General features: G+C 35.7%; 1 protein-coding gene across 1 annotated transcript in view; it reads left to right on the forward strand.

Moving 5' to 3' along the window:
- Window positions 1-937: 937 nt before the first annotated feature.
- Window positions 938-15,587, forward strand: part of COL19A1 (collagen type XIX alpha 1 chain) — a 394,072-nt gene continuing 379,422 nt past the window's right edge. The window contains exons 1-2 of the mRNA XM_027852948.1: window positions 938-1,018; window positions 14,397-14,471. Of these exons, the coding sequence (XP_027708749.1) occupies window positions 964-1,018; window positions 14,397-14,471 (130 nt within the window). The 5' untranslated portion in view covers window positions 938-963. The remainder of the gene's footprint in view (window positions 1,019-14,396; window positions 14,472-15,587) is intronic.

Raw genomic sequence — 15,587 nt, forward strand, 5'->3', positions numbered from 1 at the left:
AATTATTCACATTTATGTCTTTTATCCCCAATGAAATTTCAAGTTACTAGAAAGTAGGCACCATTTCTTAGAACACTGAGCCCCTAGGTTGAAAAAGCTGAAAAGAGGAGCTTAGTAGAGAGGTATAGCTGTTACCATTTTCACAGTTCTGTCAAAGACTGGCCTTAGTGGCTGATAAAAGAGAAAAAAATGGTAACTACATTTCTGACTGTTGATTACATCTGTACTTAGGGTTCCAGAGGAGATGGTGACATTTTTCTAATGATTTTTTTTAAAGCCCCCACGTCTTACATAACACTCTTCATTTGTCCTTGGCAATTAAAACTTTTCTTCTGGTTTTCTCAATTCAATTTGTCTAATTCAGGGATTGGCACACTGCCCTCAGGCCTACCACCTGTCTGCTTTTCCACAGCTCTAGACCTAAGAATGGTTTCTTACATTTGTAAATAAAGTTTCATTACATTTTAAAATGTAAAAATCATTCACTCACTGGCCATGCCAAAAAAACAGGTGGTAGATGGGATTTACCAGCCCCTGGTCCAAGCTGCTCCTTCATTCAGAATTTCAAAGAATTGCCTGACACACTGCAATGGTAAGTGACTAGCTCAAGGTCACCCAACCAGTTAGTATGAGAAATCGTACTGGGACCAAGGTTTTCCTAGCTCTGAGGCCGTTCTCTAACAACTAAGCCACCCTGCTTCTCATTGGTCACACATCTGAAACTAAGCTGTAAACTTTCTCAGAACATTTTAACATGTACTAAGACATCCATATTACATAAGATGCACCTGTTTGTTTGTTTTTTCTTTTTGTGATATTTTTATTTGCAAAGAGGGAAATAAAGGGAGTTTGGTAAAATTAGCCTCAATCTGAAAACTTTCTCTTTTGCAGGTTTGTGGCCATTGGTTCACCTGAATTCCAGAGGCCATGAAGGACATTGGCTGTTGGATACTTTGGCTTTGGATGGCTCTCTTCCTACTTCCTGCCGCCACTCCCATGACAGTCACAGCCAAGTCAGGTAGTCAGGCCAGCTTTTTGGCAAATAACCAGAAGTTGGTTATATCCTTGTCCTGTGAATCACTCAGTCACAAGAAATAGATATGATAAAGGTTGAAGAGCCCATCCTGTCCAACTGCCTCCTGGAGTAGAATTGCTTAGAGCGCATTTAGTCATTTCTTTGCCCTGTTGACCTTTAGGTGATAAAACTTCCATCATGTATCTTTGAAGGATCCTGGGAGGTTTTCCATAACATTTGGTCTAATTTAATTTTCATTCTCTTGTTCTTATATTACTTAGTAACAGGCTAAAATAGCCTTCCCTTTCCTTCTTAGATATTCTTACAGTTTTCAAATATGTGAGATGTTGCATAACTCTTTTCCTCCATAGCAGTGGCAACTCTGTTCAATTAAAGAAACACTGATTAAGTGAAGATGAGAGGTGGCATGGCACAGTGGATCATGAGCTGGCCTTTGAGGACCTGGGTTCATGTCTTGTTTGTGACCCTGACTAAATCTCTTAACTTCTTGGTCGCCAGGCAGCTCTCTAAGACTATAAAATGTAGAGAAGGTGTTGAACTGGGTAGAAATCACAGGTTCACTCAGTCAACAAGCATTTGTTAAAGGTTTACTAAATGCCAAGCACTGCACTGGGGATTTAAAGAGAGGCAAAAACATAATCCCTATCCTCAAGGACGTCACATTCTAATGGGGATATCAGGAAGAGATAATATTCGAATAACTTTGTATATATGAGATAGTTGCATGGTAAATTGGAGGTAATCTCCAAGTTAAGGTATGAGCATTGAGGGGGACCTAGAAAGGCCTCCTGTAGAAGGTAGGATTTGGTCTAAAAGAGGAAAGCAGTTACTATGTGCCAAACAAAGTGCTAACTTTTTAATTTAATCTATAAATACAATAAATCCTCAATAATTAGGGCTAATTGAAGAAGTGTTTTGTCTTAATTAGTGTAAAATAAAATACCTTAGAATATTTGAAAAGAAATGCAATTTAAATACTTTTAAGTATTTATGGTAATTCAAACTAGGTTTAGTTTTAACTAGTTAAAGGTCCCTAAAAGTCTCCTTATATTGAAGAAACATAAACGGTTTGGAGGAGTGTCAATTATGTCTGAATGGAAATAAGTGCTTTCGAAAAACTGTTATTTGTCTCAGCAAGAATCTAGAGGCACATTCCATATGTCCAAGGATTAGGAGGACAGCTAACAAATTGTGATATGTGAATTTAATATAATATTATCCTATTGCATGGAAAACACAAAGAAATATGTGAAGACATATGAAATGATACCAAATGAAGGAAGCAGAAACAAAAGAACATATAAACTGATTATAGCTAAGTAAATAAGAATAATAGCAGCAGCAAAATTACCTGGATTAAAACACAGAAAAGGATTTCAAAATAGGAATAAAAACAAACAGGGTGATTTGGTTTCTACCTTGTTAAAGTTAATACATACTTTTTAAAAACAAGTTGTAAGTAACAGAAGTTTGTGGTTTCATAGTTTTAAAAAGTGCCTCTAGAGCATTTAAAGCATTTACTTTCCCAGTGGTGCTTTTATACACTGTTATTTGACAATTTTAGCCCACAAAAATATGCACAAAGTGAAAAACAGCTCAACTTTTCTCTGAATTGTCACAAACTCTGAATTAATAGAGTATAATCAATTGATCAAGCATTTATTAATCACTTATATTCTAGACATTGAGGATGCAAATACAAAACTGACAACAGTCCCTGTCCTCAAGGAGCTTATTTTCCATTGGGGGAGAAGGCATGCATATATATATATCTATGGACATATACGGACATATAAAATCTGTTCCTCCAAGGACTTCGGCCTCTTTGTCCACACAAGAGAGCTCAAGAGGTTGAAGAATATCTACTGCATAGAATGCAACATGCATTGGGATGAAAACCTACAGAGCTTGTCCAATAGTACGTCCAATATCTAGAAAAGACAATACAACTGGCCAACATGTTGGTATAGCAGAGTTGAACAGAAGAGCTTTTAGGAAATTACAAAACTCTTTTATTGACCCTAAGTTTCTCTTGAAAACAAAGGCCCATCTTTTCAATACTAACATGGTACTGGTGTTGCTATATGTTAATGATACATGGAAGACCATTGCCTCCAAAGAACTAAAATAAATAACACATAGAGGACAACGTGGAAGAGCGTGGTAGGGATAAGCAGACTGAAAGAATGGAGGAACATTATGGTGGGAGTGAATGTAATGGGAAATAAGAATGAGAATAAAGGTTTCATTCAGGAATTTTATAAAAAAATAGGAAGAGAAGATGGACTAGTACCTTCTTTTTACAGATGAGGAAACTGAGGTACAGTGAGTTTGAAAATTAAATTATTTACTATACAAATAACTTTGTGTGTATCTCCCACCTTCTTCTGTGAGAGAGGAAAGAGGGAGGGCAAAGTGATGTCTTTCCTTAGAAAGAAAAAAAGCCACAGTAACTTATGACAAGAGAGTTTGTGACAGTGGTAAAGTTGCGTCTGATAATAAGTTGCTGTTCTCCAGAATTTCTGTATAAGAACTGATAGTACTGCTAATTCCTAAAATGGGCTTGGGGGAGTTTGGTTTTGTTAGAAAGTGGGTTGGGTTAAGATTTAGTGGGTAAAGATTTGGAATTTAGTTGGAGAGCAGGAGACTATTTAAGATAGATCAGAGAAGGCTTTGTAGAACATAGTCCTGGACATGGTTATGGAAATAAACAGTTCAAATGATGACATTGGTAATAATAAGTGAGACTTACAATAATAGCAATAAATTGCAGGGCATGCAGTATAAGTAGCTGTTGTTTTCTTCCTCCAATTACCTTCCCTCTTTTTTATATTCTGTGGTCCATCTTGTCAGGGACAGTCACCGATTTTAGACTTCTTACTCTTATAGTTTGTGTTATGCCATCCAATCCAAGGTAATTCAATTACATTTTACTTGGAACTAACTTTCCAGCTTCAAAATTTATTACCTCTGTGATCTCAGGCAAGTCATTTAACCTTTCTAGACGTCAGTTTCCTCATATGGAAAAAAAATCAATGTGTTGGATTACATGTACTATTAGGTTTGGTTGATGTATCAGTTAGTTTTGCTAAATTATTTCTAACCCTTCCCCCTCCCAACTCTGTTATTTTATTTTATTTTTGTTACAAAGGATAGTTCATTGAGTGAGGAGGGATATATTCAGAAATATCTGTCCACATAGATATAGATACATATGTCTATATAGCTATCCTAATGAAGCATTTGGACTAGATGCCCTCTAAAGTTCCTTCCAGTTCTATGATCTTTAAAACATTTTACTGCTCTTTCTTGAAAAGGTTTTTCCCACTGGGGAAAATTCAAAACTAATCTGAATTTCAAAGAGAAACATTTATATTATATGATACAATAAGAAGAATTAATAAAACAAGCTATAGGGGAAATTGCTTTTGTGGTTGATTATAATTATGGAGTGAGAGAAGAGGCACTTGGGAAGGCTCATATCCTGAACATGCCTAGGAAATAATTCAAGTACAGTTCACTTTGTGTTAATTGGCAAAATGTCAGCTTAGTGTTCCTGTTTTGATTGTCAAAGAGACTGCCAGGATGTGCAGGGCCAGATTTGGACCCTTTTTCTATGTGTTAAGATCGTCTTAGTTCACCAGGTTCTGTTTTTAGTTTTGTCTTGTGCAGACCTGGTGGTGCACTCGCTAACCATTTACCGGAGGTAAGTAACTACTTCTAAAAATAAAATATAACAAATCTAAGGGAGAGGATTGGGTTTCAGCTCTGGAGCTCGTGAAGTTGTCAACAGCATTCTGTTAAACCTAAATATATGTAGGATAGGTTGTGCCTTTTAATTACTTTTCTTTATCTGCATGGTTGGCTTACGGGTTTCTTTTCAGAGGGCTTTCTTACTATGAGGGAGGCTTCAGATTAATAGGGAGAAATTACTTAGTCAGATTTTAAAATCTTAACTATGTTGTGGATTCTCGTCACCTAGATTTTTTGATTGTCCTAATTGTAATACAGAAATCATCCATGGTGTTGCTTTGCATTGGTCAGATAAGAAACACTTGTAAACCGGAAGACCATGAATGGACTTCCATTTGCCCTATGCTCCCCAAAATAAAAAGTTAAGACATATTTTCAATTTTCACTTATCTTGGCAAAGGGGAATAGGGAAAAGGGGCATAGGTGAAGGAAACAGGCATTTATTAAGGACCTACTTGTGCCAGGCACTGTGCTAAAGCACTTTGCAAATATTTTCTCATTTGATCCTCACAATAACTCTGGGAGATAAATATTATTTGTTGTTGCTGTTTGGTCATTTCAGCCATGTCTGACTCTTTGCAAACGCATTTGGGGTTTTCTTGGCAAAGATACTGGAATGGTTTGCTATTTCCTTCTCTAGCTCATTTTATAGATGAGAGACTGAGGCAAACAGGGTTAAGTGACCTCCCCAGGGTCACACAGCTAGTAAATGTCTGAGGCCAGATTTGAACTCAGGAAGATGAGTCTTCCTAACTTCAGGCCTGGCACTCTATCCACTTTACTACCTAGCTGTCCCTAAGTGTTATTATTACTCCCATTTTACAGTTGAGGGAACTGAATCAGACAAAGGTGAAGTAACGCGTAAAATCACAAAGCTAGTAAGTATCTGAGGCTGAATTTGACCTCAGGTCTTCCTGACTCGAGGCACAAAGTTCTTATCCCCTGCACCACCTAACTGTCAAGAGGTTAGGGTAGTGAGAACTGAATGGATAAACTAAATCCAGAGATAATCCCCCAAATCTAATTTTAGTAAATAGGTTCAATCTATTTTCCCAAATTTCAATATATCAGATTCTTTAACAAGGAGCCACAGTTTGAGTTTCATTTGCTTTTTCAGCTTGTCCTCAGGTAGGGGTGCTAATGTGTAGCCAAAAAAAAAAGGGACAGAAATAATGTAAAACTCAAGTCCCTTCCCCTTACCTTTCAAATCAATCCCCTTCTCAGCTGCCAGTGATATCCTTTTTTTTTTTTTTTAGGCAATTGGGGTTAAGTGACTTGCCCAGGGTCACACAGCTAGTAAGTGACAAGTGTTTGGTCTGAGGCCGAATTTGAACCTCCTGACTTCAGGGTCCGTGCTCTATCCACTGTGCCACTGAGCTGCCCCCGGTGATATTCCTAAAGCATAGTTCTCTTCATGTACTCTCCCAAGTTAAAAAAAAAAAATGCTCCAGTGGCTTCCTTTTGTCCCCAGGATAAAACATAAACTCATTTGTCATTTAAAGCACTGTACAAATTGATTCCAGCCTATCTTTCCAGATTCCAGGCTGATTATTCCCCCTCATGTCCTCCACAGTCCAACTAAGCTGGGTTACTTCCTACTAGTTATCCCACCTGCTACCCTCCCTGCCTATGCCTATGCTATTCCCCACACAGAATGTCTTTCTTCTTCACTTCCAACTCTAAGATCCCAAGCTCCCTTCAAATTTCAACTCAAGTGTTACTTCCTACAAGAAACCTTTCCTGATCCCCTAGATGCTTCTACTTCTTCCCTCTGAAAATGACCTTGTATTTTCTTTGTGTGTGCTTTCTAGTGACTTGTACGTACTCATATTGTTTTGTCAAATAACATTTATAAGCCCCTTATGGGCAAGAAGGGACTGTGGTTTCATATTTGTCTATATGTCCCTAGATCATAGCATAGTGCCTGGCATATAGTAGGCATTTAAAAATACTTATTGATTAATTGATAACTGGTTAAGTCTCTAGCTACTTGAGAATGAAGCATAAGATAATGGGAAGAATGTTGGATTTCAAGTCTGTGGTCCTTGGTTCAAATTTCTGCTCAACTTTTGTTGTTCAGTCATTTCAGTAATGTCCAACTCTTCATGACCCCGTTTGGGATTTTCTTGGCAAAAATACTGGAGTGGTTTAGCCATTTCCTTCTCCGGCTCATTTTACAGATGAGGAAACTGAGGCAAACAGGGTTAAGTGACTTGCCCAGGGTCACACAACTAGTAATTATGTGAAGCTGGATTTGAACTCAGGAAGAGGAGTCTGCCTGACTCCAGGCCTAGAGCTCTATCCACCGCACCACCTAGCTGCTCAGCCACACACTACTCATGTGACCTTGGCCAACTCACTAACCCCACTGGGTCTGCATTATCCTAGTTGGACTAGATGACTTCTAAAATCCTTTCCAGCTCTACACTACACTTGAGATCCTATAAATATCATTGTGGTAGTAATTTTTTCTTTTGTTTAGATTCTTTTATTTCTTTTATTTAGAATTAAACTTGAGTCTATGTATAATTTGAACTGTTAAAAAACTTATTGCAATACTATAAGCCAAAAAAGAATGAACAACTTTTTATTAACAACTTAATCTGAACGAACAACTTTTTATAAATATATTTCTACTAAATTACAAGATTAACTTTAGCGAAACATGGTTTCTCTAATTTGGTTTGCAATATTCAATTAAAAAATACTATTTTTACTTTCTCCTAGCCCACAGTATTCTATGTGTATTCTCTTACATGAATAACCAATGTAGTTATATCTTAAGGCCAGGGGCTTTTAGCAACCCTTGTAAAGACCCACAGGCTGTTTCCTCCCTCTGTTAGGAATTTTGTTTTGACATTTTTTTTGTTGTTAATATAAAACACCTGAAGGCTCTCATATTGATCCACTTACAAAAAAGAATGCAAAACAATGAGAATGCCTGAAGCAAATTGCTGTTCTTTTCTACTCTAATCTTCAGGTTAAGTGTTATAGTAGCAGCACTGCTATTAAGTGAGCTGATGGAAAATGGAAATTTACCATTAGGACAAACTAGAAAAAAGTGACTGCTAATGGAGATGCAGGGATCATGTATCCACTGTATATATTTCTATTGTCATGATACTATTGATAAAAATAGTTACATGATATAGACAGATAGACATAGATATAGATACAGTTATGTAGTGCTTGAATAGCTAAGGAGCGTTGGAAAAAGTTACCTATATCTGCACCTTCTCATGCCCCCCCCCAAAAAAAAGATTCTGGAAAAAGTCAGAATGAGAAGAAAAGAGACAAAAGCTGGGATACCCTTAATTCAATGAAATGTTTCCCATTAGGATATATTTGACCTATGTGGATTTGCAAAAACTGTACCACTCTCCATACTTGGAAATGCACATCCTCCTCATTTCTGACAATCAAAATCCTTATCTTTCTTCAGAGTTCAAGTCAAGTTAAGGGACATTTATTAATAACCTACCATTGTGTGGGATTGGGCTAAGCCTATAGGATTCAAAGAAAAACAAAACAATAAGAACAGCAATAACATCAGTCCCTGATCTTAAGAAGTTCACAGTCTATATACAAACAAGATATATGGAGTGAAGGCACCAAGATGGAGGACTGGGAAAGGTATTAGTACACTTAGCTGTAAAGACAGAGAGGTGCAGCAGATTGAGCACTGAAACTATACTCTGAGAAGATATGAGTTCAAATCAGATCTCAGATACTTACTAGCTATTTGATCCTGGGCAAATCACTTAACCTCTGTTTGTCTCTCAGTTTGAGATTCAAATAAGATATTTGTAAAATATACTCAGCCCGGTACCTGACACATAGTAATAGGCACTGTACAAATACTTATTCTCTCCCCTTCCTTTTTCCTTTGTTTTCTGTTATATTTTCTGTGGAACTTTCCTTAAAATGGCCAATTACTAGTGGTCTCTCCACCTTAGTCTACCTTGTATTTGTTTCTCAGTGTGCATAATGTCTTCTACAATAGAATGTAAATTCCTTGAAGAAAGTAACTCTACCCATTCTTGTCTTTATATCTCCTGTGACTGGAGCCTTGGCCACAGTAGAAACTTGGTAAATGTTTATGAGTTAATGAGATCAGAATTGTTTATGAAGGAATTTATCCAGAAGATGTAAAGACAATTGGAGAAGAAGAAGAAAAATCCTAAAATACAACATTTATTGGCTACTGTGAATTTTTAAAAAGTGTGATTAGCTTTGAAGGTTTATAAGAATTGAAGGCTTTGGGAACAGTAAGAGCATTATTACAAGGACATTATTACAAGAGGGAAACCTGTTTCAAAGAGAGCTTCCTAGCAACATAGGAGAATGTTTAAGTTTAAATATTAGAAATGATCTTTTAAGCCAGGGATGGTGATGACATTTATTTTTGCTCTTGAAAAAGAAGCATCAAATACACTTTTTTTTTCTTTCAAGCAGAAATGCTTTGTTATCTTCTCTTTTAAAAGTAAGAAGGCTGTATATTTCTCAAAGTCATCATGGTGTAGTGGAAACTACCTTGGACTGAGAGTTAGAAGATTCGTATTATGGTATTATAATACTACATAATAGAATTATATATGAATTCTTCTTCACTAAAGAACTACTCTGGTAAAGAGCTCTCTGACTTGGAACATTGCCTAATCTCTTTCTGCCTCATTTTTGTCATCTTTAAAATGAATGTATTAGCCTAGAAAGGAAGGAAACAAGTTTTTGTTAAGTGCCTAATATGTGCCAGGTGCTTTACAAATATCTCATTTGATCTTAATAGCTACCGTGGGAGGCAGAACTTATTTCCCTCCCTATTTTAGTTTATTATTGTTGTATTATTATGTTAGTTTATTTAGTTTATTCCCAAATGACATTTAAGGAAACTGAGGCTGATAGAGGCAAGTGACTTGCTCAGAGTCACAAAGCTTATAAGTGTCTGAGGCAAGATTTGAACTCAGATCTTCCTGACTTGTGGCCTAGCTCTCTATTTACTGTACCATGTTGCTACCTAAATGATTTTTAGGGTCACTGTCAGCTCTAACACCTACTAATACAATGATCTTTATGTAGAAATGATAAAAATATGTTCATGTGATCGTGAAGTTGTGACAGCATCGTAGATTTAGAGTACATAGGTACTTTAGAAGCCAGTCTAGTCCAACCTTCTAATTTCCTAGAAAGGAAAATATGTCCTAGGGAAATTAAGTGTTCTCTCTGTAGTCACAGAGGTAGGTAGCATCAGAAAATAAATTGAAACCCAGACCCTCTGGGGTTTTTTTCTTTTGATTCAATTTTATTTTTATTTTCAAATGCAAAGTGCTGCCCTCTCACTTCTCCTCCCCCACCACTGAGAAGGCAAGAAAAACAAAACCTATTACCAATATGTATAGTCAAGCAAAAAAAAAATCACAAATTAACCATATCCAAAAATAAAAAAGAAAAGAAGGAAAAAGAAAATATGCATCAATTTGAATCCATCACCTCTCTATCTGGAGGTAGAGAGCATGTTTTGTCATTAAGTTGTATAGTTATCCTATGGCTCAGAATTCCTAAGTCTTTCAGAGTTGATTATCTTTACAATATTGCTATTATAGTATAAATTGTTCTCCTGTTTCTGTTTACTTCACTTTCCATCAATTCACAAAATCTTCCCAGGTTTTTCTGAAAACATTCCCTTCTGGTTTGACTTCTAAGGAGGTGATGCTTTTAAAATTCTACTATGTATCTCTTGGATATCCCAGTTTTCTCTTCTGGAATATTTTTATCTTTTCAGCATGTCCCCTCTTGAAGAGGCCTTGGTGATATTTTATGTCGGTCCTTTCATTCAAGAGAAAAGTGGATTTGGGAAGCAATTAGTTCCCCTTTAGGAATCAGTTCATGAATATTTGCATTTTCAAAGAAACGAACAGAATAAAATTTCAAACATAGATTGAAACTGAATGGCAAGCGAGATATTTTTAGGGATTGTGACTTTCCTGAAGCCCCTTAAATCTTACCACTCAGGTAACTGCCTCCACTGCCTAAATATGAAACTGTACTCTATTGACATGTTCTCACAGGAAGAGCTTATAAAAGCTTGGACCTTTGCACTGTCCCCTTTTTTACCTTCATGCATTCTTTACTTGGTTTTCAAAAGATGTGTGTATACAAACACATACAGTATAAATACATGATGTATACATGTATGTATATACACATGCACAAATATATATAGATGTGTATATACATATATGTATACATGTGTGTGTGCACACATGCAGATTTTTTTTGAAGAGGGAGAGATGGTATAGACTCATGATTTCATTTGGGTAGGGAACTTTCACTTTCAAAACTCCCTTCAGTGCGGCCATCCATTTGTCTGCAGTTTACAATCTTAGGGAGTTTACCAAGGCCTTAAAATGTTAAGTGACTTGCGTAGGAGAACACAGCCAGGACATATCAGAGGCAGGGCTTGCAATATGGTCTGACTGGCCACAAGGCTGACCCTTTATCCATCATTCCAGGCCACCTCTCTTTATCAGTACTCAAAGGGAATAAGATATCCACATAGTATGAACTGCATTGCTGTTGCTACAATTGATATTTAAGAATCATGTACAATAAAACCATGTTATATTATTAATATCAACCTAAAATAATTAGCTTGTAAATCTAAACTTACATGTTTTGATCTCTGTCTTTGTATCCCTATCCCCTAGAACATTTCTAGGCACTTAGTAACATAATAGATACTTAAAAAATGCTTGGTGATGATTGATTGTAACTGTGATTACTGAATTTTTTTTTCTGAATGGGTAAAACTTACTAAACTTACTAAAACTAAAGTTTTCCCAACGTAAGTTCATGAATATTACCAAATAAATACCGAATATCATTCATATTAGCATGACACATTATAGATTTTTCGGATCATCTTGTATTTAATAATCCCTTCAAAGAATTTGACTAAAATATATTTGGTGTCTAGTTTGGCATTAGACCAGACCTTCTCCTTGTTACTAAAGAGTCACAGTGGAAAGTCCCAGATTTTTCTTCTGTCTTCAAACTGATTTTGACAGGCTTGTGTAGGGACTTCCCCCACATATGCTGTGAGGAATTAAAAACTGACCTAGCTGAATACTAACAGAGTTGTAAAGAAAATAAGAGTAGAGCTTGTTTTTTAAAAGATTAAGGTTTATAGTAATAATTAATCTTTTAAAATATAATAAATGTTAGCGGCTCCAAACCTACTTATACATCAGAAATATATTCCCTTTATTTAAAGATATATATGAAAAATTCATATCATTACTCCCTTACAAGTGGATTGAGTTTTAGTTAATTTTTAACATTACTTAATTTAACATTGTTTACAAAATGCTTAATGATATTGCTTTTTAAACTTCACTTTCATGTCAAGGGGGAAGAAACAAACATTTTAGATTTTTCTAGGTAAACCAAAATTGCTAAATGTTACTATTAAGTTGGACTTTGTTCAAGTTTTTATTATTCAGAGTCCCCAAATCCCCCCCCCGAAAAAAACAAACTCAACCTATCCCTCTGCTTGTAAAGAATTCAATTCAACTTAAACTTTTGTCAAGAGTCTACTATGTAAGACATTGTACTAGGTTCTAAGTGATATACAGTACATAAATAAGAAACTCTACTGGAATTTCCAGGCAGCTGGGTGATGCAGTGGATAGAGCACAGGGCCTGGAGTCAGGAAGACCCAAATTCAAATTCAGCCTCAAACACTTCCTGTGTGATCCTGAGCAAGTCACTTAACCTTGTTTGTCTCAGTTCTGTAAAATGAACTGGAGAAAGAAATGGCAAACCACTCCAGTATCATTGCCAAGAAAACCCCAAATGGGGTCGTGAAAAGTCTGAAACAACTAAACAACAACAAAATTTGAATTTCCAGTATATTAGGCAATGTGACACATACTTGAACCTCTAGCATATGAAATAATACATTATAAATGCATAAGAAAGGTGCAGACATAGTTCTACTTGAAGTTTGAGGAAAGGAGGGTCATTCCTGACTGAGGAGAATCCTTCATGAAGAGCCATTGTTCCCTCAGTTGTAAATTGAAGATAATTTTTTTTGTCTGATACTTATTTATCTGTGAGAAAAGCCCTTTACAAACTTTGAACCACCATAAAAAATGTGAGTTATTATTAATGTGATTCCACCATTGGAATAAATTCATATTCAATTAGCCCCTGAGTTGCTCTATACAAAAAGTAACATAAAACTATGTATATTGTTGATTAATAAATGTTATTTGATGATAGCGGTTGCATAGTGGAAAGGATATTGGATTAGAAATTAGTACATCTGATTTGAAAGCTCTGATATGCCAGCTGGTCCCTCCCTAACCTTCAGTAAGTTACTGTACCCAAGAGTGTGCTGGTAAATGTTTAACAGCCAGCTCTCTGAGGCGAAAGAATTATGCCTAACACACTTTTGAGTTTAATCTGCATTATTAACATTTTCTCCATCATTTTATTAAGTCTAGACATTCAACAAGACAAAAACTAAAGCTCTGGTTTGTATCATTCAGCTATTTCTGATGCGTAAATGTAGCAGGTTGGAACAGGCTTGAGTGTACTCCTGATTGTATGTATTGGACCTCAATTTTATCATTTGTAAAATTAGGTGATTGAACCAGATCAAAAATTCTTAACTTTTTGTGTCATAGAACCTTATGGCAGTCTGATGAAGCCTGTTTATCCTTTGTCATAATAATTTTTTAAGTGCATAAAATAAATACGTTGATTATGAAGAAAACCAATTATTTTGAAATGTCAAAATTTTAAAAACAATTAAATCCACAAACCCTAGGAGAAGAATTCATGGACTAGAAGGTCTTTATAGTCCTTCTAGTCTGATGTCCTACAAGTTTACATTGATTGTGGCAGTTACATATTTAAATAGAATATAAACTCCATGAGGTTAGAGGTCTATCTACCTTACACAACTTTGAGTGTCCCAAATTTCAACACACATAATGAACACTCAATTATTGGTTGATTTCATTGTGTATGTGTGTGTGTGTGTGTGTTTCATATGTGTATGGGTGTGTACATGTTTTAAATTTACTATGTAGCATTGGTATCTCTGTAAGCTTTTTCAGCAACAGGATTTGATCTTTCTCTTTTCATTTCCTTAATTCATGATTGTCTTACTTTTTATTCTAAAGCTTAATGTCATTTGGCACTCTAATTTGTGATAGAATGAAAGGTGTTGTGTTTTAACTCACTCTCTTTTTGCTGAAAATAGTAAAAAGCAATCACCAAGATTATTTTTCCTAGTGGATATATGATTAAATGTCTTATTTTGATAGTCAGTTGGAAAGTATAACTTTTCTCTTTTAAAATACTATGTTAAAACATAATTTGAATGAGAAAATTTAATCATTTAAAGGATATGCTTTTTATTTAATTCCTCTTGGATACAAGGGAAAGGTGGCATTCAAATAACTTATTTACATGTTTTTACTATAGTTGTAGATTATAATTGGAAGAATAACTGGAAAGCTTTAATGTAAAGTGATTAAATTTTTATTTGCAGTGTTGTAATGAGAACCATAATATGTATTCTCATTGTATTCTCTTATAGATAATTTGTGTCCTGAACTGACAGCAGATGGACAACAGTTTATACAAATCAGTAGAGAGAACCTCCCTATTTCAGGTGAGCATTATAATTTCATCCAAAGACATGAAAAGGATGAAAGTTGACACAATATGTCTTATGCAGCTTTTTTTCTGAGTGTATAATGTATTAAATTAGGTGAGTCTTTGCTATTAGTCAGGGACAGTGTGTTTTCTATATTTTGTAACCTTCTGAGTACCTAGCAAAATGCTCTGCACACAGTGGCTATTTAGGACACATTTGTTGACTTGTATGGAATGGTATTTGCCATATTCTTTGTAACTTGAAGCCAAGGTAGAGCTATTTGAAAATTCAAGTGCTGAAGATCCTGGCATAGGATTTTTGGAAGGTATTTTCACTTTTATAGAAAAAGAAGAAACAATAAAAAATCATCTAAGAAAGGAATAATGGATAAGGTTGAAATCTTGAGATTCAGAAATGATTTTTGAATGAGTGAATGAAAAAACATTTATTAAAATTCTGTGCTAAGCTACCAGGGTTGTTCCTTTGGATGATGGTCTCAGTGGCCTTGAATTTATGTTTTTTCTTCATTAGCTTAGAAAAAGAGAGCTAGATTTTTCATAATTTCTTTGTCACATTGTAGAACTGCAATCCAGTTAAACTTATTAATAATTCTTGTCCCCTCCCTGATAGACATAGCCAGTGTAACCCTGGACAAGTCAGATAATAATAATTAATAATAATGATGATGATGATGATATTGATAGCAGCTAACATTTATACAGTACTTACTACGTGCCAAGCATGGGGCTAAGCATTGGGGATACAAAGAAAGGTGAAAGACAGGTCCTGTTCTCAAGGAGCTCACAGTGGCAGCTAGGTGGTACAGTGGATAGAGCTCTGGCCTTGGAGTCAAGAGAATCTGAGTTCAAATCCAGCCTCAGATACTTGACACTTACTAGCTGGGTGACCCTGGGCAAGTCACTTAACTCCGATTGCCTCACCAAAAAGAAAAAAAAAAGGAGCTTACAGTATAATGAGGGAGACAGCATGCAATCAACTACATACAAACAATCTATGTACAGGATAAATTGGAGATAATCAACAAAAGGAAAGCACAAGCATTGAGACATCAGAAAAGGCTTCTCATAGGAGGTGGAATTTACCAGGGAAGACAGGAAGTAGATATGAAGA

Source organism: Vombatus ursinus, unplaced genomic scaffold (assembly GCF_900497805.2).
Source record: "Vombatus ursinus unplaced genomic scaffold, bare-nosed wombat genome assembly UNPS02009835.1, whole genome shotgun sequence".
NCBI lineage: Eukaryota > Metazoa > Chordata > Mammalia > Diprotodontia > Vombatidae > Vombatus > Vombatus ursinus.